This window comes from Belonocnema kinseyi, chromosome 7 (assembly GCF_010883055.1).
Source record: "Belonocnema kinseyi isolate 2016_QV_RU_SX_M_011 chromosome 7, B_treatae_v1, whole genome shotgun sequence".
Lineage (NCBI taxonomy): Eukaryota > Metazoa > Arthropoda > Insecta > Hymenoptera > Cynipidae > Belonocnema > Belonocnema kinseyi.
The window spans coordinates 60,975,759-61,001,855 of record NC_046663.1 but is presented as its reverse complement, the minus strand read 5'-3'; the positions used below and the strand labels follow the sequence as shown (position 1 = coordinate 61,001,855).

At 28.6% G+C, this 26,097-nt stretch overlaps 1 protein-coding gene across 1 annotated transcript in view; it reads right to left on the bottom strand.

Annotated features, from left to right (window-relative positions):
* Positions 1 to 26,097, bottom strand: part of LOC117176826 (basement membrane-specific heparan sulfate proteoglycan core protein-like) — a 642,506-nt gene that overhangs the window by 223,230 nt on the left and 393,179 nt on the right. Inside the window, exons 10-11 of the mRNA XM_033367162.1 lie at positions 13,808 to 13,915; positions 3,237 to 3,419 (exon numbers count right to left, since the gene is read on the bottom strand). Of these exons, the coding sequence (XP_033223053.1) occupies positions 3,237 to 3,419; positions 13,808 to 13,915 (291 nt within the window). The remainder of the gene's footprint in view (positions 1 to 3,236; positions 3,420 to 13,807; positions 13,916 to 26,097) is intronic.

Below are 26,097 nucleotides of genomic sequence, written 5' to 3'. Positions count from 1 at the left end.
AGAAACAATTTTTCTTTTTTTTTAAACCAAGAAATTCATAATTAACTCCAGATCCTCGCAAAACCCAAGTTTTCATTTATGAGGTTTCGTCGGGACCATATAAAACAGATATGTACGGATGATATGAAAAAAATCATTATTTGTATTATATAGCTAATTGTACAGGAAAATGTTGAGTTTTACATCGATTTTCCTAATGTTGACGATTCTGAATAAAATTTACAAAAAAGTCTATTTTTCTTATGAAAAATACGCGTTAAACTTCAAGGGGCTTGCGGAACCTCTACTTTTTTTTAAATGCATTTCTTTGCGTATTCGAGCAAATTTTTGGGTGATATGCATGAAAATTCGAAAAAAAATCCAGTGCACTTTTGGAGCACATTATTGCGGAACCTCTAAATGTTATTTTTATTCAACAAGAAAAGGCATTCATGTTCTTTTAATCATAAAAATTTGTGGCGGTATTTACAAAAATTCGAAAAAAAATGCTGATGCATTTTTGAACCACCCTATCGCGGAACTTCTAAATGTCATTTTATTCAACAAAAAAAACAGTTTCTTTTTTTACTCGGACCAATTTAGAGGCGTTATGAATGGAAATTCGAGGAAAAAATGGACATTGCATACTCTTAAATTGGGAATCTAGTCATTTAAATAATAATTAATGCAGAACTGACGCCATTGGCTTGAATTTAATTTCCGCGTAGCTCGATCAATTTCACAAGTGACATATTTATAATTCTCGACCGAAATTAGCAACGGTGAATGCAAAGCGCGAGAACGAAACGAAATTTCTGACAGCGGCGACTTTTGGCGAACCGAGTCTCGAGGGATTAATGTCGGATTAAAATGTGGTCGGTCATTAGGGCGACTAATAAACGCAAGTAAATTTCAATGAAAAGGGGTGGGATTTTGGTGGACAGTGAAATTTTTATGTCGCTCGCAGCCGTCGTCATTCCATAAGCGTTTTCTGGCCGCTTTATTCTAATATTGTTAGCGACTGTTCCCAGGCGATTAAAAAGAATAATTAACAAAAAAATTTACCACGAAGTTCCTACTTGACGGGTGCACCACCGGGACTTGGAAATGCGACTTTAATTATTTTTTATAATTTCTTATTCACGAGTGCCGTGCTTTTAATTTCTCTTATTCTTACATTTTTTTGAACCTTAAATCGTTTTCCAGTTTACTTTATTTTAATTAATTTCATATTGTTCAGCAGTTTTTCTGTTTAATATTCATAAACGATAGACATCAAATGTAAACCGACTGAAGAAGGCCCTAAAAAAATAAGATGCCAAAAAACATTTTTTTAACTAAGTTGATAACAGTGGAAATAGAGGAATCAGTTCATCTAAATAACTATGGGTGCTATATTAAATTATATTTGACAAATTGTTGTTTCGAAAAGTTTGATAACAAATATTGAAATTTCTAAACAATCGATCGAGTTCTAAACAAATAACTCAACTTTCATCTAAAAACATGATTTTTCCATCTAAAAAAGATTACTTTGCAATGAAGAAATCGAATACTTAAATTTTTATTTGAAAAACTTGATTTTTAATGGAAAAGAGAATACATTTTTAACAGAATAGTAAGATCCTTAACCAAAATAGACCAATTTTAATCTGAAGTTGTATTTTTAACCTTAAAAAGATACGAATTTTGAGAGACAATAGTTCAAAGAGATGAATCTTCAACAACAAAAATTAATTTTGATGAAATTAGTTTAACTTTTAACCTGGTAATTGAATTTTCAACTAAAAAAGATCACCTTTTCACCAGAAAAGGAGTAGTTAAATTAAAAAAATATATATATATATATATATATATATATAAATTTCAACAAAAAATGGATTTATAGAGATTTCTACTAAAAGCGTTTAAATTTTTAATTAAAAACAGTTATGTTTTACCAAAAGAGATAAATTTTAAAAAAAAGTTGTATCCTCGACCAACATTGAGAAGTAAAAGAAATTTAAGAAGCAAGAGAAATTTTGGAATCAAAAAGAAAACAACATTTTAACCGAACTCTTGAATTTTCTAAAATGCGTTAAATGTTCAACAAATTGCAACAAAATTGTTGAATTCTCAACCAAATAGCTTAATTTGTTTACCAATTAACTTAATTTATAATCCAAAAAGACGAATCTGTAACAAAACATTTGAAATATCACTAAAAATTAGAACTTCTTGATAAAAGTGTTGAATTTTCATCAATATAATTAAATTTTAAACGAAATAGTAGATTTTTTAACAAAAACTCTGGATACTCAAGTAAAAAGTTACTTTTCAAACAAATAGTATAATTTTCTGCTAAATAATTTAATTTTCAATGCAAAAAGACGAATTTAAACAAAAATAAATAAAATAAAAGATGACTCCTTAACAAAATTGTTGAATTTTCATCAAAATAATTACATTTTTAACCAAATAGTTTAAGTTTCTACCAAGTAATTTAATTTTCAATTCAAAAAGAAGAATTTAAGAAAAAAAAGATTACTCCTTAACAAAATTATTGAATTTTCATGAAAATAATTACATTTCCAACCAAATAGTTCAATTTTCTACCAAATAATTCAATTTTTAACCAAAAGAGACGAACTTAAAAAAAAATGTTTGATTTTTTACCCAAAAATGTGATAACTTAATAAAGTTATTAATTTTCCATCAATTTAATTAAATTTGTAACTCAATATTAAAATTAAAATCTCAAGGAATTGGAACTTTTTCCTTGAAAATATTTATTTGAAACAGATGACCACTGAATAACGCACAATGCGACCTAACCGTACTGTTGACATATATATTTAATACTCTAGCTCGAACCAAATCATTTTCAAATTTCGCGCCATACGAGATTACCAATCACAGTGAAACAGATGACTGCAACGTCAGTCGTATATTTTCACAATCAAATATATTATAAACATCACGAATCACTTTGAGACAGCTCTGCAGTCTTATAACAGGCTTATTTCAAATTGGATATCGTACATCACTCGTCAGGTAAGACAGGTTCTCACGTAGAGCATCATCCTGCTAACATTGATCTTTCAGTAAACACCTATATAAACCTAATTATGATGTAATATACTATTAATTTTGTAAATCTTTATTTATGAAATCTCCTGAAAATACTGCTTCGATCTATGAATATCCAGAGATAGAAATTTAATTTCTTGATGAAATAAAAGATAATTTGTTAGTAAAAAAGCGTGCAGCGTGCATACCACAATACTCTTCGTCAGACATGTCCATGCAATGGGGTTCTCCATCACAAAATTGGGAAAGTGTGATGCACTCCTTGCCATTTTCACAAGACCATTCAAATGCTTTACATTTTTTTTTCTTGGGATCCTTTACTTCCGAATTGATCTCAACAATCGGTTCCAAAGTGGTCGTAGACGAAGGTTCTATTTTTCAGGAATAAATTTTTTTTAATTTCGAAAGTACAAACTAAAGTTTCGCTTGACCATGTCAAACAAGCAAGAGGGAATTTTAGTTCATGAAAAATGCTGGTTCAAAAAAATGTTGTATAATTTAAAATACAGGCCTCGGACTCATTTGAAAAATCCAAAATGGCGTCAGAAATAGGATATATTTTGGAAAATAGTAGCGGGATAGCTTATAACAAAAACAAAAACTTTTTTTGGACCAATCTAATGTACCTTCCATAAAATCGTATGAACTACTTTAGAATATTTTTAAATAACCCAAAGACTCTGAAATTCGTTAAAATAATTTAAGAAATCCTCAAATCTGACGAGATCCTCTAAAAGTTCATTAGAAAACTCAAACGTTTTTTTAAATTTTTTCAAATGATTAAAAACCCTTGAAATCTCATAACTTCATTTGGAATCCTATAGATCCCTAGAAATCTCTTAAATTTGTAGAAATCCTAAAAAATTCCCAGAAGCCCTTTTGCATTTTATTTTATTAATTTCCCAATTTTCTCTAGAAATAGGTTAAAATCCCTTGAAATCTTTTAAATATAATTTATGTCCTGGATAATCTTTTGAAATCCTTTGAAATTTTCTAAAGTCCTACGAAATTTTTTAAAAGCACATACAAATTTTGAAAAAACCCTTGAAATTGTTAAGCCTCCTTAAAATTTGGAAGATTTTATAACTATTTTACAAGGTTAACGCTTTTAGATTTTTAATTAATGCCAATTTCGATATTAAAACGATTAATTCGGAAGAAAAATTTTTGAAGACACAGAAAAAAATCTGCGTAAGGCCGGATTCGAAACCGGAAATGTCACTGTCCATCAGTGGAGCATTAACGAATTTCACCACCGAAGCTTTAGCAGATCTTTTCTTGTTCTGCGTAGCTAGCTTCTTACAAAATGTTATTAACAGTTAAAGATGTTAAGGTTCAAGTTTAAAAACTTGTAATTATTACCAATTATGTTATGTATTAATTATGTTAAACCCTTATTGATCAAAAGTGGTACATTTCTCGTAGTGAATAAATAAGTATAATAGTCCTCTATGGATAGGTAGCAATAGAGAACAAGAAGAGTTCTGCTTGGGCTTCGGTGGCGTAATTGGTCAACGCTTCACTAATGGATAGTAGCATTTCAGGTTCAAATCCGGACTGAGGCAGATTTTTTCTTGCACTTCAAAAATTATTTTTTTTGAAGTAGTTTATTGTTGAAAAAAAGTTTTAAAAAGTTTTGTGAGTCCGAGCCCTGAAAATATATTGGAAAGGGGATGTTTTTTTAAGGCTTGGGGATCGGGGTAAAAATGTTGATCGAGTGCAACGCCCTTCCCTTTCTTCCTGATACACGCTATTATTATCGTCACAGCTATTATAATTATTGAGCTCATCGTAATATGCGAAGGCTTATTCATTATTAGTTTCAGGGCATTCACATGCGAGCCCAGGGTGACGTGCAATGCTGACCGTAATAAATAATAACCGAGTAAAGGTAACATTAGCAGTAGCGCCTATAGGAAACATGCATATCCGCACGTGCGTAATGTACCGACATATACACGGAAAAGAAATTAGCATATTGAATCGAGAAATTATTGGTTTGAATGCCGAGGGTAGATTTTTTGTTTGGTTCATGAACATTTTTGTTTAATGAACCTGAATTAATGAAAATCAGGGAACGGATTATAGCCAATGACAAGTCAGCTGACGAATGCAGCTCGGCTCTCGCATGTGTGAGCCGAGCTGCACTCTCAGCTAACTTCACAGTGGCTCACTTTGTGTATTTGTCTCTTGATATTTTTTGTACTATTAAATTTGACAGTTTATTAGTATACGTCTTGGATCATCTTCTTAGATCAAGAGAATAATTGATATCAATTTATACATTTTATATTCAATGCTAATTTATTTTCCGTGTATGAGTACAGTTAAGCTCAAGCACCCTTCAGTATATGGCAGTGTCAAATTTTATAAAAACAAACATGATTAAAGTATAGTTAAAAATACTCCATCTCTAAAGCTAAGATAAGAGTATTACTTTAGAACTAATTTCGGTTATTTTCGCTTGCTGTGCCTGAATATAAATAATAAACCAAAAACACTGAAATACAATCCCAAAAATAAAATTGCAAAAATATTACGAGACCAAAACATATGTCAAATAAGTGTATACTAGCGTGGTCCAAAGATGTGAGTTTTGATTTTTGGTAATCAATTCCCCAGTTAGTTCGTTTTGCGAAAAAATCAATTTCTTATTTTTTTCAACACGATCAACCATAACCCGTCCCCCGAGTTTTCTTAAATTGACAAACGGTTTCAAATAGAAAAGCTCGCTAAAAAAATGTAAAAAAGAAGTACTTGTTATAAACTTTTTGTAGATTAAATTTTATTCACCTCATAAGGAATGCTCAAGGAATAAGTTCCACTTATTAGAAATTATTTTTGACACAAGAAACCCTCTTGTATTGTACCCACAAAATGCCCCAAAAATCAAAAATAGCTTTTTTATGTAAAATGTATGCCGAAGACTGTATTTAATTATTTCTTAAAAATTGTTCATTTTCATTCGACCAATTGTGTGGACAATTATTATTTGTTCGGACAAGTTTTGTTCACCACTATATCGTGTGAAATTATTAGTTCTTGGGATAAATGATAGAGTTGATGAATTTCGAGAGAAATAATTCTTATTCGATGTAAAAGATATATTTTCGGATTGATAACATAATTAACGAATGTTAAAAGTAATATTTTTATTTTTCAGATGCTTGGGAATTGTTAAACAATTTTCATTTGCTCATACCATTTTTGGATTCTGTGAATTTATTTATTTTTTTAAATTAATGTCGCAGGTAAAGAATAATAACAGTTATCAGTATTAACTTTTTAAAATTTACAGGAAATGTTTTTTTTTATCAAATGAAAATTGTTAAACTGATTTTAACCTCTCTAGCACACGAAATACCACTTTTAGAATTTATTAAATGCGTGATAAATTACAAAAAATAGTAACTTTACAAGATTTACAGGAGAAACAAGTTATCTAAATAAATGCCAAACAGCGTTAAAAATATATATAAAATTGTGAAAATAATTACCAAATATGTCAAGGAGAAAATATTCTTGAAATACATCAACTGTATAATTTATGACGATAAAGAAGATTTTCTAATTGGCGTTAGGGTCAATAATGCTTATGCTAATCAAAATTTTTCCTTTACAGTAATGATACTTACTAAATTAATAACAATATCTTTCGAAAAAACAGCAAATAATAAACATTGAAAAGCTGTCAATAAAATACTGGAAAACTTATGATTTATTGAATAAAAATAATTAATTTTAAGGAAGTTTAAAAATATATATTCTTTAGCAAGAATTTAACGTAGGACTCCTATTTCGAATTTTTTAGGGCTTTTCTCGCGCACAATACAAAATACATTCATGCAAATTTTTCAGGAGATGCCTAAACTTTTATTTAAAAAAAGTTAATCAAAAGTACTTCTTTTTTTGTTTTTTCGACAAAAGAGCTGTCAAAAGCCCAGGGAGACGTGTTAATCCTGACAAAGTAAAAAAAATTGTTTTCTCCAGAAAATGAACAAATTGGAGGGATGGGGGAGGTCATATCTATAGCTAAGACACCTATTTTGCAGACACATATAAGTGCAGGTATATTAAAAAAACATGCGTGTTAGAAATATTACTAACACGTTTACAATAGTGCGAAATGACCCACTGATCCAAATACATACATAAAAAAAATCTTGACTGTAACAAATTATTCACTTCCACGTAAAGGAATCACGTTTACAGTTATTTTTACAAGTATGTAAATTTAATTTTCTACTTTACGGAGAGAAACAGTTAAATAATAAGTCAATGTCCAAGATTCTACCAGAAACAAATTTTTGCTAGAATTCAAATTTTTTTTAATTTTACAATTTTAAATTTTTACAAACAAAAATATAGAAATTTCATAATGTTCTGAATAAAAAAAAGAACTATTGAGATTTCGGATCAAGCCCGACTTAACTAATGTATATGAGACAAATCAATACTTTAGTGCCAACTTTCCTTAAAAAAATGCCAAGTCCAAATAGGGATGAAAATTCTAAAAAAGTTCCTTGTTATTTTTTTCGAAATTTTCATAATTTTTGATGGAACTTATGTCACAAAAAAGTACGGCTAAAATAGAACAAAAGTATCAAAAAAGTTCAAAATGTGTCTCGTTTCTCCAGGACTTATTCAGGGCAAAAGTACCAGACGAGTCTCACTTCATTTTTTATAGCAGAAATTTTTAGGGTTCTTTTGAAGATCAAGTTTCAAGAGTTTTCAGTTATAAATTTACTAATTTAAAGAAATTGTTGAATAAATAAGTAATCGAAAATAATTTTTGAGTATTTATAGTTTAAAATCATAACATTTTGAACATGTTTCCAAAGTTCTCCTTGAAAATCTTGAAAAATTGCAATTGAAGTTCCTTAAATTTTTAATGCGTATAATTTTAAATAACGTAGTTTTGAATGTTTTTCAATTTTTCCACCTTTCAGATTTATATTAAAAAACTCTTCAATTTTACAATTGCTTTAATTGAAATAATTAAATTTTTTATTTTAAAGCTCAAAAGTCTAGTTATCAATTGTAGGTCTTCCAAATTGAAGAAATTTAAATTTAAATAATCAAAAGTACAGCTGCTTATTTATCAAGCTTAAGACTTGCATAATTTTTAACTGTAAATTTTTGAGAGAAAAAACTTTTCAATTTAAAATATGTATAACTAAAAATTCTTAAATTGTTATGATTTTGAAGATCAAAAATCAAGCTTTCAATTCTGAATCTTTCAAATTAAAGAACTTTCGAATGTAAAGAATTAAAATTAGAAAATTTTTAATTGTAAAACTTAAAATTTGCAGTTTTTACTTAAAATTTTTTAAATTAAAAACTTTTCAATTTTAAAGATGTATAAATAAAAATTCCTAAGTTTTGGTGATTTTGAAGATCAGAAGTCAAGTTTTCAATTCTAAATCTTCGAAATAAAAAAATGTCGAATACAAAGCATTAAAATTACAAAGTTTTCAATTGTAAATTCTCAAAATTAAAAACTCTTTAATTTTAAATGATTCACGAATTAAGATTTTGCAGTTTTAAAGAGGTACAATGGAAAATTCTTGAATTTTGAAAATACAGAATTACAAATTATTTAAATTTGAAGAATTTGGATGATTTTCAAGATCAAAAACATATTTTTCATCTCTAAATCTTTAAAATTCAAGAAATTCGGACGTTGAATCATCAAAATTACGGAATTTTAAATTGCAAATTGTCAAAATTGGAAACGCTTCAATTTTAAATATTTACCATGAAAATTTTCAAAATGTTGAAGTGTTACGATCGAAAACTCTTGGATTTGAAAGAATTTAAACATAAAATATGAATTTTTTAGAATTTTCATTAATTTGGGAAATAAAAAGTCAAGTTTTCAATTTTAAATCTTTTAAATTTAAGAAAATTCCAAAATAAAACATCAAAATTACAGAAATTTCCATTGCAAATTTAAAAAATAAAAAATTTTCAATGGGAAATGATTACACATTTCAAATTTCTTCCATTTTTAAGTGTAACAATTGAAAACTCTTGAATGTTAAAGATGTATAAGTAATTTTTTTAAACTTTTATGGTTTTTGACATCAAAAGTGAAGTTTTCAATTCTGAATCTTTCAAATTGAAGAAACTTCAAATTTAAATAATCTAAAATTACCGCTTTTTATTGTACATTTTTGAACTGGAAAATTCTTTAATTTTAAATATTTACAATTGAAAACTCTTTAATTTTAGAAAGGTATAAATGATAATTGTTTAACTTTAGAGAATTTGGAAATCAAACCAAAATTGCAGAATTTTTATTTAAAAACTTAAAATTTGCATTATTTTTCATTTCAAATTTTCAAACATAAAAACTTTTCAAATTGAAAGATTTACAATTCAAAAGTAAGCAACGAAAATTCTTTAATTTTCGAAATATGAAATTACAAATTATTCAATTTCTGAAATTCGCAATTAAAACTTCTACAATTTTGGAGAGTTTCAATTAAAAACTCTTAAATATACATAAGTAAAAAACGTTATATTTGGATGGTTTTTGTAATCAAAAGTCGAATTTTCAGTTATAAATCTTCCTGAATTGACAAAATTTTTAATCAAAAGCATAAAAGTTACAGATTTTTTATTGCAAATTGTCTAAATTAAAAACACTTGTATTTTACTGATCTGTAAATAAAATTTTTCAAATTTTTATGATTTTGATTAGTTACGTGAATCAATAGTCAAGTTTTAATTTCTAAATTTTCCAAATTAATGAGTTTTCAAATTTAGAGCATCAAAATCATAGAATTTTTAATTGTAAAACTAAAAACTTGATTAATTTTTTATCGTACATTTTCAAACATTAAAATTCTTTAATTCTCATGATTTAGAATTGAAAACTCTTGAACTTTAGAAATTTATAAGTGGAAATTTTTAAATGAGGATGATTTTAAAGATTAGAAGTCAAGTTTTCAATCCTAACTCTTTCTAATTGAAAAAATTTCGAAATTAAGACATAAACACAATTTTGAATAGTTAAAAAGGAAAACTTTTTAATTTTACACATGTATAAATATAGATTATTCTTAAATTTGGATGATTTTAAAGATAAAAAGTCAAATTTTCACATGTAAATCGTTACAACTGCAGAATTTTAAATTGTGAAACTTAAAAACTTAAAAGTCCTGACCTTTGAATATCAGAATTCACGAGATTTAAATTATAAATCTTCCAAATAAATGACATTTAAAATAGAAATTAATTCTGAATGTTTGTAATTGAAAATCGTAATACATATTTTATTTTGAAATAATTTTAAGAACAATCTATTTTCCATTTTTCGGGCTTCGTAATTTTTACAAGAACGTTTTTGGTACTTTATTCCTATTTTAGCAGTACTTTTTTGGAAGACAAATCCAACCAAAACTTCTTAAAATTGCGAAAAAATAAAATAAAAAAAAAATTTTCAAATACTTTGATCCAAAAAGTTTATTTATATCTTGTACAAATTTAGAGAAAATTAAGTAGGACTTTTCCTGTGATTTTGTTCTAAAAAAATGCAGCTTGAAAAATGCTTTATTTTGAACTTTTTGGTACTTTGCTTCAATTTCAGACCTTTTTGAAACATAAATCCTATTAGTACTCATGATAAGTGATGAATTAAATAAAATGGGACTTTTCTAGCATTTTTTCCAACAAATTATTGAGGAACTTTAAAAGTTAAAAAAAATAGTAGGCTTTTTTCGCCTCGTGAAATGGGACATATTTTGAAATATTTTTTTACTTCAGTCCTCTTTAATGAGTACTTTTTTGGAATATAAGTGCCATCAGCATTCGTAAAAATTTGCAAAAAATAAAATAAGATGGAACTTTTCTAGTACTTTTTGTACTTTTTCCCCATTTTTTAGAAAAGTTGGTATTTAAGTACTGATTTATTTCACACCCAGTACTTTAGCGGGACTTCAGCGGGGATCTCAATGGAATCTCAAGGGGACTTTATTTTACTCGACAAATTCAATTTTATAAGAAAAAGTTGACTGTATTCAATTATATAGAAATAATAAATTATTATTAGCTTAATTAATAGAAGGCAGTTTTGAAACGTTTCGGACATTTTTACCCTTAACTAATTATTTTTCTCCGTAAATTTAAGTAATGAAAGGTGCATAATAGACACTTATTAGAGTCACGCAAAAATGTATAATAACGTATACTATCACGAACAAATACAACACTTATATTTATCCGGAAACTGCTATTTAAAGAATTTTAATTTTAATTAAATAATTATTTCAGATTTAAAACTTGTAAAATCTAAAAACTTTCACATTAAGCTGTTTGTCATTAATTTGGGGATCACAGCAATTTAGTAATTAAAATTTTTGTAGGTTAAAAAGAGGATTAAAAGGGAATTTCATTTATCACTAAAAACTTATATATCATATGGGTATCAAGAATCAATATATAACAAAAAAATAAAACCCTTTTTAGTTGAAAATGCAACTGTTTTGTTTAAAATTTGTCCATTTGTGTGAAAATCATCATTTGTCAATTGCGCTTAAAAACTCAATAATTGGGTTAAAATGTTGTTTCCTTCTTGACGGAAAAAAGTGTTTTTGATGGAAAAACAAAAATTGAAATCTCATTTTTTTGATTAATTAAACTTTTTTGTTTAAAATAAATATCTTTTCCGGTTGACAAAACAAACATTACATTTCTCATAGAGAATTCACCTTTTTTGTCGAAAATTCCACTACTTGGTTAAAAGTTGAATTACTGTATTAAAAATTCATTTTTTTGGGGTTGAAGATTCATGATTTTTGTTTACATTTCTTTTTGTTGACAATAATTTTTTAAAATTCGTCATTTTAGGTTCAAAATAAAAATATTTTTCTAGAAAATTCAACTATTTATTCAAAACTTCCTTTTTCTTGAAAATTTCACTGCTTTTGAAAAATAATTTTTTGGAGAAATTAGCAACTGAAAAATCGTATTTTTATACAATTTAAACTGCTCGATTAAAAATTGTTAATCTTTTTTGGTTGAAGTACCAACCATTACAATTTTGGTTGAGAAATCATCTTTCATGACTTGATCGAAAGTTAAACTACTTTATCAAAAAATAAGTTTTCACGATTCATCACTTTAGTTAAAATTTGACTTCTTTGTTTAAAAATGTAACTATTTTCTTAAAAAATCGTCTGCATAGGTTAAAAATTAATTTCTTTGTCTAGAAAATTGATCTATTTGGTTAAAGGTTAACATTTTTGTGGAAAAATCAGCTATTAAGTTAAAAATAAACTTTTTAATGAGAATTCATCTTTTTGTCCGGAAAATTCAACAGCTTGGTTGAAAAATTTAAAATTAAAACATCCTCTTTTTCAACATGAATTTAACTGTTCTTCATTTAGTATAAGAAAAAATTTTGGTTCAATTAACAACTATTACGTTTTTCGTTAAGAAATTTTTTTTTTTTCGTTGAAAATTCATCAAACTTTTTTTTGGGTAGAAGATTTATCATTTTAGTTAAAAATTTATTTAGTTGGTTTCAAATTTCACTATTTTTTTGTTAAAAATTAGTTTTTTCTTATGTTGAAAATTAAACTACTTTTGTAGAAAATTGGACTTTTTGATAAAAAGTTAACTTTTTTCTGTAAATTGGAGGAATTTGGATGAAAAATTAAAAATAATAAATCGTATTTTTTGGATATATTCAACTATTTTTTATTTAATATTTTAAAAAGTTTAGGTTGAAAGTTGAGCTGCTTTATTCAAAAGTCATTATTTTAAAATTAGTTTCACTTAGAAATCATTTCTTCAGTTTAAAATATAATTTTGTTGAAAATTCAACTGTTTAATTATCAATCGAATAATTTGAATAAAAAATCCACAATTAAAAAGTCGCATTTAAAAAATTCTTTTGATTAAAATTAAAAATATGTATTTTTTTGACATAAAATTTATTACATTTTTTGTTGAGAATTCGTTTTTTTTGTTATTGAAAATTAATCGTTTTAGTTAAAAATTGAGCTATTTGTTTGCAACTATTAATTTCTAATATTTTTACTTAATATGTTTTGAATTTGAAGCATCTTAATTTGAACTGAATATTATAATCTAACCTAGAAAAATTAGACCAAAATTTGGTCAATTTTAGGTGTTTTAGTGAATTTTTCAAATTTAGGACAGAAAAATGAGAAATGGGCTAAAAAAGATAGCCCACTATGAACCCTGTGACTGTGATATTAAATACAAAAAATTGACAACTTTCAATAAAAAATAGCTGTTTCCGAAATACCAATAAACATCACAATAACGAAAAAGTCAAAGCTAAGGTGCATAACATTGATCTCTATTGACGCAGAAAACAGCGTGCACGTGGATACATAATAAAAAATGCAAAATAAAATACCATAAAGCCGTTCTTTGCATTCTGGACAATGGCGCATGTCCACAAAAGATGTTCATAATGCTACGGCAGGTCAACATGCATCAACATTAACGAACAAAAGCACGTTTTTGACGCCCTCTAAACGTTTCCTTTTATATTCATTTTAATAACTCTTCCGCCACACTTTTTTAACGACTCGATTAATAAATTCAATCTAGTCCCTAGAAAGCGGACAAAAACTATTTACATGAAAATTTTTAATCTCATTTTTTTAATATCAGAGGGATTATGTAACATCTTCTGTTTTTTTTTATCAATGCGCCATTGTCAAAAACGATAAGCATCCGGCAATCAAACCATGATTAAAGACCGCTGAAATATACTTACGGCATTTTATTTCATCCGAGCCATCTGCGCAGTCTTGTACACCATTACAATATTTTCCAATTTCTATGCATTGCTGATTTCTGCATTTAAATTCGTTTGAATGGCAAGCTGAAACAAAAAAATATTAAAATGTTTTAAGCTTTAAATTTCAAACAGTAAAAATCAAGTGGCGAGAATAAATTCTGTGAAATCTATGCAATATTATTAAATCCCATGCAATTAAATGAAACCTGATATTTTCTTAAAATAATTAAAATCCTCAGAAATCTGATAAAAGACCTCTGAATAGCTAACAGTATTTTAAATACTTATAGGTCCTATACAATCGTTTCGAATCTTCCGAAATTGTAGAAATTTGTTCTCTAAATTCCTAATACTTAAAACAAAATGTAATCAATAGAAAATGCTTTGTAATCTTAAAAGAAACCATGAAACATTTCTTATCCTCCAAAATATTTCGACATCCCCTAAAATATTTTTAAATACTCTAAAATATTTAAAATTCCTTGGTTTTTTTTAATACCCTTAAATGTATCAAATCCTTTAGAATATCTTTGAATTATTGAAACATTAGAAATTCTTTGGAACCCTTCAAAGTACCCAAAAATCTTTAAAATCCTTTGAAATATTTTGAAATCTTTTGAAACATTTTAAAGCTTTTAAAAATCTCTTGGCTTTCGAAACCTTTCGAAACCCATCAAATTATTGAAAATGTATTAAAAATTCCTTAGAATATTTTTAAATACCCTAAAAATACCGCTAGACATTTTTTTAAATACATTAAAATATTTCATATCCTTTAAAATCCCATTAAATTCTTAAAATATATTTAAAATCCTTTGAAATGTTTTGAAATCCTATGAAACTTTATAAAAATCTTCAAAATTCATTGGGTATTTTAAAAATAACCAAAAATCTATAGAATCCTTTAGAATATTTTCAATTTATTAAAATATTTTAAAAATCCCTGGGAATATTTTTGAATACCCTAAAATATTTCAAATCCTGTGAAATCCTTAGAAATACCTTGAAATATTTGGAAATCTCCTAAACGTTGATAAAAATCATGAAAATTCATCGGATATTTTTAAAATATCCTAAAATATTTTAAATCATTTGAAATCTGCTAAAATCACTCGGCATTTTTTTAATCCCTTGAAAATGTATACAAATGTTAGAAATTCTTTGGAATTTTTAAAAATACCCTAAAATTTGTCAAAATCCCTTAGAATATCTTCAAATTATTGAAATATGTTAAAAATTCGTTGTAATATTTTAAAATGCCCAAAAATATTTAAAATCGCTCGAATGCCTATCAAAACCTTGAAAATGTCTTGGATGTTTTAAAAACATCTTAAGCTTTTTGAAATTTTGGGAAATATCTTCAAACTATTAGAATATATTCAAAATTCCTTAGAATATTTTTAAATATCCTAAACTGTTTCAAATCCTGTGAAAGCCCTTGAAATCTCTTGAAATATTTCGAAATCCCTTAAAAATTGATAAAAATCTTGACAATTTCTTGGATGTTTAAAAAAACTACTAAAATCTATTAAATCCTTTAGTATACCTTCAAATTATTGAAATATACTCAAAATTCTTTGGCAGTTTCAAAATTACCCTAAAATGTATCAAATCCTTTAGAATACCCTCAAATTATTGAAATAGGTTCGAAATTCATTGCAATCTTTTAAAGTACCTAAAAATATTTCAAATCCTTTTAAATCTTTTGAAATACCTTGAATATTTATTAAAATCATAAAAATTCCTTGGATGTTACAAAAACATCTTAAACTTTTCGAAAATTTTGGCAATATCTTCAAACTATTAGAATATATTTCGAATTCCTTGGTATCTTAGATAAAATTCTGAAATAATGGAAATCGTTTGAAATCTTTTGAATTTCCATCAAATTATTGAAATATATCTAAAATTCCTTGGAATTTTTTTTAATATCCTAAAATATTTCAAATCCTTTCAAACCTTTCAAAATCCCTTAATATTTTATAAAGATCTTTAAAATTCCGTAGATGATTTAAACACACTCTACAAATTTTTCAATCCTTTGGAATATTTTCAAATTATTAAAATATATTAAAAATACCTTGGAATATTTCAAAATGTCCTAAAATATTTTCACTCCTTTGAAATGTTTTGAACTCCCTTGAAAATTTATTAAGATCTTTTTAAAATTTCTTGAATGTTTTAAAAACACCTTAAAATCTGCAAAGTCCTTTAGAATAACTTTAAATTATTGAAATCTATTCCAACTTCTTTGAAATATTTTAAAATACCATAAAATATTTCAAAAGAATGCAAGAAAATTCAAAAGTAGATAGTGACCTTGATTCAAACAATGATTAATCCATGGGTTAATTTATTGAATGAAAATTGACTAAAGGGACCCTGACTTTTGTAATTTTTTCAAAATTCCTTACTTTTCCCTGACTTTCCCCGAGGTTGTCTGTAGTAGAAGTAGAATCTTCATAAGACCGCAGGTCCAAGGTAGCACACAAATTTTATATTTCTGTTTCAATTTATTTCAAGATGCGTAAAGAGCGAAATTTTCCATAAAAAGTGGTTTAAGCTCGAAGCGGGTACCCCAGAGTATAGAACATGACAGTTCTAAAAACATTTTACGTCTTGATTATCCCTCAATTGAGCACGAAGTGACAAATTAGAGAGGACGTATGGCCGTGCGGTCTCTCAGACCGCACAGTGCTTCTAATATGTGAGTTCCTACCAAAACAGGAAATCACGTCTGCAGTTAATGGTTAGTATAAAAGTAGCCTATGGTCAAGATTAGATTTCCTTTATTTTCATTTTAAATATTAATCTGAAATTTTTCAACTTACAAAATCTCATATTCGCCCCTTCAATATCGACTTTCAATCTCTTCCTATACACGGATTTTCACCTGAAATTGAGTCTCCACAAAATTGCTATCGCAGATGCTTTTCGAGGCTATATTGTAGTTGGGCTATATATGTTACTCAAGTGTTCATACGAGACGCGTTTTAGACAGTGGCACTCGAGTCAATGGGGTTATAATTTGGTTACGAGGTTCGCTTGGTATTTAATATAAATACCTAGCTGGTGATATTAGCACTGCCGATAAGATTTCAAAGGCAGAAGTAAGGTGTCGTCCAGAAATCGGAACACGGGAGAAGATTGTTGGGCTGGTCTTGAATTCCTACAGGAATCACGAATAAAAATTATGTGACGTAATTTGGGGACGGTTCGTAAATTAGGTAAACTTTTTTGTTCGGAAATTTTGAACGACTTGCCTCCTTTGTAAGGAACCGTAAGTTTACCCCGCCCCCCCATATTTTACGTGATTTTTACCGACGAAATTTTTTTGTTAATTTATTTAGGGATTATCCAAAAATTAAGTAAGGCGATTCTAGGGGAGGGGAATTTGGTCAAATCCTACTGTTTCTTATTTATTACCAAAGCAATTCAAATTTCAAACATGCAGTTGAGATTTTGTCAACAACAAAATTTTTAGGCAATAACAAAATACAATTTCATCCAAAATGTGGAATTTACAACCAAAAATATAACTTTTCAACCAAGAAGATTAATTTTCTCATGGAAAAGAGTAATTATTAACAAATTACATAATTTGTAAACCAAATAGTTGAATTTCTAAACTAAAAAAGATAATTGTTTTGCTAAAAATGGAGCAGTTACATTTTTATTTAAAAAAATTAATTTTCCACGATAAAAATAATCGAATTTTTCGCAAAACAATTGAATTGTCTCCTAAATTGTCAAATTTTCCAGTCAAAAGGACCATTTTTATACAAAATAGTTCAATTTTCAACCCAAATATATGAATTGTCAACAAGAAATTAATTTTCAACCAAAGAGATCAATTTTCAACAAAATTTTTGAGCTATAATAACACAAAAACCGTTAAATTTAATTTAAAAAATGTAAATTTTTCAAGAAACCAGTTTAATCCTCAATTGAAACTGATTAGGCTTTATAAATTTAGTGCAGTTTTAATCAACAAGAATTAATTTCTATATGAAAATAATTAATTCTAAACCAAATGCAATGAAACCCCTTAATGTTCGTCCCTTCTATAGCCCTTCTGAGAATGGACGCCGCGCCGCAGGTAGTTGTGACAGGAACTGCGCAGGGTGCGCGGGGTCTGCCATTGTCACTCAGGCGAGCCCTCAGGTGTGAACAAACAAAAGCGGAGCTGGCTATATATTGAGTTAGTTCCCACCCATCGTCAGTCCCGAAATCGGCGCTATAGAAGAGTTTGACTGTAGTTGAATTTTCAACTAAGAAAGATCAATTTTGTACAAAAAGTGAAATAGATACATTTCCATAAAACAAAGCAAACAATTTTCAGCAAAAGAAATTAATTTTTTACTAAAATGATTAACGTTCAATTAAAAAAAATTAATTTCTAAAAAGTACTTCATATTTTATATGAATTTAATCCATTTTGGTTGAAAATTCAAATATCCGCTTGAAAATAAATCTGTCTGAATTAAGGAATCAACTATTCTTTTGGAAATTATGTTTGAGAATTCAATAATTTTGTTAAAAAATTGTCTTTTGGTCGAAAATTCATAATTTACAGTAGAAAAGTCGTCTTTTTGGGTTGTAAACGAACTTGTTTGTTAATAGGAATTTTGTTTATTTCTTGACTGAAAATTGCCTCTTGGTTGAAAGTTCAACCCTTTTGACGAAAGTTCATCTTTTTTGGGTAAAATGTTAATCTTTTTTGTTAAAAATGCAACTGTTGAATCAAAAGATTAATTATATTAATTAAAATTAAACATTTAAAAAAAAATTATTCTTTTTGATTAAGACTTTACATTTTTGGTTGAAATTGTTTTTTAGATAAAAGTTGAATTATTTGGTAGAAAATTGAACTATTTTCTCCAAAATTAATTGTTTGTTTGAGTATAAATTTTTTACAAATTTTATAAAATTTTTTGTCTTCTAAGAAAATTCGTCTTTTTTTAATGAACATTTAACCAGCTTTTCAAAATTTCTTTTTAAATTATTAAAAATTCATCTTTTTAAAAAATAGAAGAAAGGTAGAAAAGACATATGTTTTATTTGAGAATTGTTTTTTTTTAAAGAAATTGCTATAATTAATTTGCCATTTTAGTTGAAAATTAATTTGCTTTTTAGAAAATTTATCTGATTGCCTTGAAAATTAAATAATATTCTATAAAATTAAACTATTTGGTTCATAAATCGCATCATCTTTTGGTTTAATTCAAGAGGTTCAATAAATAGGGAAAAGGGGGGCAGCGCCAACCAGTGGGACAAAGGTGATTTTCCTTATAGCATGACAACTATGGTATTTAACAATTTTATTTCTACTTTGCATCAAATAAATCCATTTCATCAGAGAGATTTTGTTACTTACTAAAATCTTGAAAATTGACGTTGCAAGAGAAAAATTATACAGAAAACAGTTTTTACCACGAAAGAATGGAAGTTTCGCTGACAGAAATATAAAGTTTTTAACTCTATTGACAATACTTACCGTATAAAAATTTGATATTTTGACATATAAAATAATATCACATAATTTAATTATAATAATTAGACGTAATTCAAGTCCAAAATATAATATATCTCATAAATAAGTGAGGCTTGGCCAGAGGGGCAAGCACGACAAAAATAATATTGACAAGTGCTTAGGTGAAACACGTGTCACAAGTTTCGTCGATAAATGATCGGCAATGTAGAACAGCAACTTATCTTGTGGGCTACATGGAAGAAACTATTAAATATTATTATTATAAATCCGGTCGGTATGCAGTTGTCTTGTATTGGTACAGTAGAAACATTGCGTAAATTCCGTTTCCAGCAAAATTTCAACGAATAAGAGGTTATATTACAACTATCTCTATTTTTATTCAAAATAACTTATTCTCCTTGTTGGACATCTTGCAAGGTAATTTTTCCAGCACATAAAATACCACAGAAGCAAACCAACATATTTTCTTATCTTTAAATGTTTTGATTTTCATAAAAAGCTGCAGACAGCTTTACCCTCAGGTGACGGACAAAGCCGACGAAATACAGCATGTTAGAAATAATTTAATTACCAAATCATTGTTTTTTTTATGTGATTAATACTTATAGAAATATAATATCATATAATGTAGAACTCGAAATGAGAAAAAACTGGATCAATTCAACATCTTATTAACTTTAAAAAAACATTGACTGTTAACTTGTGGACGCTGCCCCCCCCCCCTTACCCTACATGCTTTATAGTTGGATCTTCAATTATTTAGTTGAAGATCCTTCTTTCTGATTGAAAATTCATTTATATATTTAAGGATTTAACTATGTTGTTAAAAATTCGCCATTTATTTTATATAAATCATTTACGGTAGAAGCCATCTTTCTAGGTTGAAAAAAAACTTCTTTGTCGAAGATAAAAGTTTGCGTTTTGGAAAATCAACTGCCTTTTAAAAATGTTGTCTTTTAGGTTTGAAAACTGAACTGTTTTTAATTAAATATTAATTTTATATATATATAAAAATTTCTATTATTTGGTTGAAAATGCACATTTTAAGTTGAAAATTTAACTATTTTGATAGAGTCATCTTTTTGGTAGAAAATTGAACTGCTTTTTTAATATCGTTCTTTTTGATTGAAAAGCCATCTTTTATGGTAGAAAAGTCAACTTTCTTGGTTGAAAATTGGTGTTCTTTGGTTGAAAATGAACTTTGTTTTTGCTTCGAATTTCTTCTATTCAGTTTTTAATGCAACTGCTTAGTTAGAAATTAATGTGTTTGTTAAAAACTCGCCTTAGGTTTAAAAATTCAACAATTTTGTTAGAAAATCTTTCTTGGATGAAAATTCAACAATTTAAAAAAAAAATTAAATATACATATTTCGACTTTAAATCTTAGGTATCGAGAGTGCTTCATATTTGATTCAATATGCCGTATTTATATTATTTTATTTAAAAGAATGTACGTCCTTATAATTCCCGTATTTTCTTCAACAAACACCCTTCTTTTCCGATTTTGAGAGAATTTAGGGTCATGTTACTTTCGGGGATGGGGGAGGCATAAGACAGAACTGTGATCGTGAACCCCTCTGAAAAAGAAGCATTTGTAAGTATTGGATCTAATACTTTTTTTGCAAATAAGTATTGGAAATCTAATACCTTTTCGCGAAAAAAGTACTGGATACAATACTTATCAATACTTTTTTTCATAATACAACAACGGGTGATGGGAGGTCAAAAATATCACAAAATTGGAATCGCAGTTCCTGAATGACCCCTTATTGAAAATTATACGACAGTATAGTAGAATGTTATTACTTAATTACTTATAGAGACTCTCTAATACAAAGTGACAAATTGGGGGCTTAAGTGACATTGCAACGGGGGTCAGATTACAACTTTATGAGCAGATCTGCTTTGATACAGGAAACTGCTATTCAATGATAATACTTGACACCAGCTTGTCGCGCCAAAACCGACGAATAGGAACGTCAGAAATGCTCTTTAACCCCGTTCGATAATGCACTCCCAGAATTTCGCTACTTTCCGCTTTTCATAATCGGTGTCCAAGATTCATTTCGGTGCTAAGATTCATTTTTAAAACTGATTTTTCTCATGCAATTCAAGTGCATAAAATCGCAGAAAGGTTAACAATTTTGTATTTTTTGAATCTTAAGAAAAACTGGCATTGAATCAAGATTCGCGGTATTAAATAGCCATCAAGTTCACAAGAGGCAACCAAGAATGTTTATATCCTTATCTGATAAAAACTTGTAACATTGGTTTCGTATCCTGTTAAGATGCGAAGTAGGTGATTAAAATCTTTTCTTTCTATACATTCCCACCTACACTTACCCTCTCCACCTATACTACTCCTCCCCACCCATAATTTCACTCTTCCGACTTCCCCACCATAATATCCATTCCCTCACATTCCCTTCCCTTAATTTTTCCTTCTTTACTTTCCCTCACTTCCTCTGCTACTCCATTCGCCTCACTTCCCTACTTCACCACCCGCTCATTTACCTTCATTACTTCTCCCTTATTTCACTTGACCCTCGCTTCCTTTTATTTCCTTTTAACTTACTTTCCTTCACTCCCCTTCTAAAAATTAAACTTCCCATCTACTTCTCCCTTTATTATTTTCCTGACTTTCTCTTTCCTCATTTTTCCTAATTCCGATCTCCAAATGACTCTCACTTCCTCTCCTCTAAGTTTCCCTTCTTTCCCACACTCATTTCCCCTACCTACTTTCCTTCCTCTCCTTTCTCCTAATTCCCAGCCTCTCATTTATCCTAATTCCTCTCTTCTAATTTTCTCTAACTACCTTTACTTTTCCCTCATTTTCTGTACCATAATTTCCTCCTTTTTCAATTTATCTCACTTCTCTACTCCTACTCTCATCTTCCTTATACCGTGCAATAATTACCACTACTACCACTCCCCTTATATACCCTTCTTTTATTCCCATACTTTCCCTACTTCTCATTCGTTTTTCCTATCATTTCACCTAATTCCCACCACCTATTTTTTCTATTTCCCCATTTCTTCCTTTCGTTCCCCTTCTAGGAAAAAATTATGTCAGAGGTACGGTCAGATACTCGACCGAAAATATAAAGGTTTCTGATCGGGGTTGCGAAACAATAAAAATGGAATCACGTTAGGTGGACCGCATTGCAAGAGTATTTAAATTCCCGGTTAGACCTTACTAGCGAATTTTTTTACAATTTCATTTTTTATGCTCATACTTTTTTCCAACAAAGGGAAGTAGAATAAATGAGGGGAAATAGGAAAAAGTGGAAGAGGTGAGGGAAAGTTGGAGGAAATCAGAGGAGGAAAATTAAGAGAAAGGAGGGGAGATACAGAAGTTAGATAAGGGAAATAAGACTGTGAGAGTAAGGTGAGAAAGGGGAGAGAAAGTATGGAAAATTAGGTGAAAGAAGAAGAAGGGAAGTAAAGGAAATAATGCGTAGGAACTATGAGAAGTGGGGGGAGTATGGGAATAAGGCGAGAGTATAAGATGGTTGAATAATCAGGGGTAATGGGGGGAAAGGGTATAAGAAATAGAGTGATTGAGGGTACGGATAGAAGGGAAGCTAAATGAGTAGAAGGGAAGCTAAATGAGTAGAAGGGAAGCGAGAGGAAGTGGTGGTAAAAAGAAATAAGGGAGAAGTAGAAGTAGGTAGAGGAAATGAGGGGAGAGAAAAGAGGATAAATCAGAGGATGGGAATTACGAGAAAGGATGGAAGGGAAAGTAGGTGAGGGGAAATGGAAATGGGAGAGAAAGGGAAGTTAGAATAGAGCAAAGAGGAGAAATTATGGGATGGAGATTAGAGAAATTGGGAAAAGAAGAAGTAAGGGATAGTAGGGGTAATTAAGGGAGAATGTAAGGGACATGAGGGTAGTAGTAGAGAGAATATGAGAATAAATGTTGGTATGGTAAATGAGGGAGAAGTAGAAGCAGTGAGAGGAAATGAGGGGAGAGAAAATATGATAAATGCGAGGATGGGAATTACGAGAAAGAATGCGAGGGTAAGCAGGTGAGGGGAATTTAAGGTGGGAAAGTGGGGAAGTTAGAAGATAAGAAGTAGTAAAAATTAGGGGATTGGGAATTAGGGGGAATGATAAAAGAGGAAGTCAGGGAAATAATAGGAAAGGGAGATGGGAAGTATGCGAATAAGAGATGGGGATGTGATAGATTACTAATCGGGGGTAATAAGGGAAAAGTGGGTTAAGAAGTATGGTAAACAAAGGGATGTATAGGCGGGAAATTAAGAGAATAGAAGGGGAGTGAGAGAAAGTGAGGGTGTAGGGAAATGAGGGAGAAACAGGGAAAGTCAGGGAAAAATTAGGAGGAAGAAAGTAGCGGAAATTATGTAAATAGAAGAAAGAAAGTTATAGGAGGGACGATAGGGCATTGCATGTGAGTAGGGGTGGATAGGGCGGATTGTAAAGTAGGGAAGTGAGGGGAAGGAGTAAGGCAAAGTAGATACGGGAGGATTGGGAGAAGGGAAAGTAGAGAGTGGGATATAAGGGTAGGTAGTAGGAAGAGGGTAAATATGGGTGAAGAGGGTTGGTGAGGGGAAGTAGGAGAGGGAAAGTATGGGAGGGGAAGATTTAAGCTACTTAAATAGCACCTTAATACCCTTATAACTAAAAACCAAATAGAATATTTTAATATAATAAAAAAATATATATTTTAGGCACAATTTAGGATTAAATGTACAAGCAAACTGATTTTAAAATAGTCTATAAACTAGTTAGTTTCTTAATATATTTTTCCGTAATTTTTTTTAAATATATTAATTTCACATATGCATGTGGTTGCACTTGGATAATTTTTTGAATCTCAATGTTTTTGGTGAGATACAATTTCATTTTCTTTGTCCTATTACAAAAAGAAATATCAAAATTGTTTTTCTTTTGATAAATAGACCGATCTTTTGCATCCTTTTTTGCAAGTAATCTATTTGAATTTATAGTTCATAAAAGAATAAAGAGTTTGAAAATAGTAGTTTATAGAATAACGAGGAAACATTGAAAAGTTCAATGTGCACTCTAAATTCTGCATGCATGAAATTCATGAAGGTTTGAAATAAGTTTCAACGCAATAGTGGTGACAGAGTAACTTTTAGGTGGATCGTCAAAGTGGATTTGAATTAAAAATTTGAAAACATCAAAGTATAAACATCAATCAATCCTTCGATAAAATGTTTTTATAATTTGGGACCGTTCAAAAACTATACCCCCCTTTGAGAGCTAAATTTTATCTTTCCTTACATTACAAAAATGAGTTTTGAATCCAAAAGGAGGAATTTTCTACTTAAAAACACGAAGTTTAACATAAATTTCAAATTTTCATCAAAACAACACCAATTATTAACAAAATAGTTAAATTATCAATGAAAAAAACTAATTTACAACTAAAAATACACCAGTTGGTATTTCAACAACGGAAAAAATAATGTAATTTTTCATCAAAAAAGGTTGATTTTAATCAAGAAAATAAACATCCAACAAAAAAACTAACAATGTTAATTTTAGATGAAAAATTCAAAAAAAAAATAACTTAAAACAAAATAGTTGAATCTTTAAACAAAACAGATTAGACTTTAACCAAACTTGAAAAAAAGATAACATTTCTACCAAAAGAAAAGATTTTTCACCAAGAAAGATTTTTTATTCCAAATAGGAAAACATGTTAACAAAATTGTTGAATTTCAAGACAAAAAGGCGAACTCTAAAAATGTTGAATGTTCTACAAAAATAATACAGATTTTTCAATCCGAAAAGACGAATTTTCTATAAAACTGTTGGATAGTTTACGAAAAAGCAAGTTGCAATTAAATTATTTAATTTTAAACTAAAAACGATACATTTTAAGGCAAAATGAAATAAAAAAATTACAGTTTAAAAAATTACCTTTAACCAAACATAAACGAATTGTTTATCTTCAATGAACAAAACTAATTTTCAACAACGTACTTCAACTTTCAACCGAATAGATTTACCAACAATTAATAAAATTAAGAAAAACGAATCTTCAACAAAATATTTAAATCTTCAATTAATAAAATGAATGTCTAATACACCAGGTCAATTGTGTACTAAATAGTTGAATTTTTAACCAAAAAGGGTGAATTCTTAATAAAAAACTACATAGTTGAATTTTGAACCAAGAACGATCAATTTGCAACCACAAATTGAATATGCTCATTTTTAGGTGAAAAGTTTAGTTTTAAAATAAAGAAAACACGAATTTTTAATAAGGTAGTTTAATCTTTAACCAAAAAAATTAATGCTTTACAAAGTAGTTCAACTATCAATGAAAAAGATGAATTTTAAACTAAGAACGATTATTTTTCAACCAAAAATGGAGGAGGTGAATTTTCAGTTGCAAAATTAATTTTTTAATACAATAAAGTTAAAATATTAAGCGCTCCAAGCATGCAGAAAAGGGTTTTGTAGCCTATTATGGTGCTAATTATATAGCCCACATCTTCCCCTCCCACACATTCCCTCTTGCAGTTCCCCTTCCTACTTATAATTCCCCTTTTCTTACTTCCGCATCCTATTTTCCTCACCTTACTTTCCCTTCTCCGATCCTATATCTATTTTCCTTACTTCATCTACCCTTACCCTCCCTTTACTACTTTATCACACCTAAATTCCACTCCCTTAAACCCCCCTTCGCACTACCCTATCACCCTTCCCACCACTCTATTCCCATAATTACCTTTTTCCCCCTATTTTCCTCTCATTTCCGCTACTTTTTCTCCCTCAT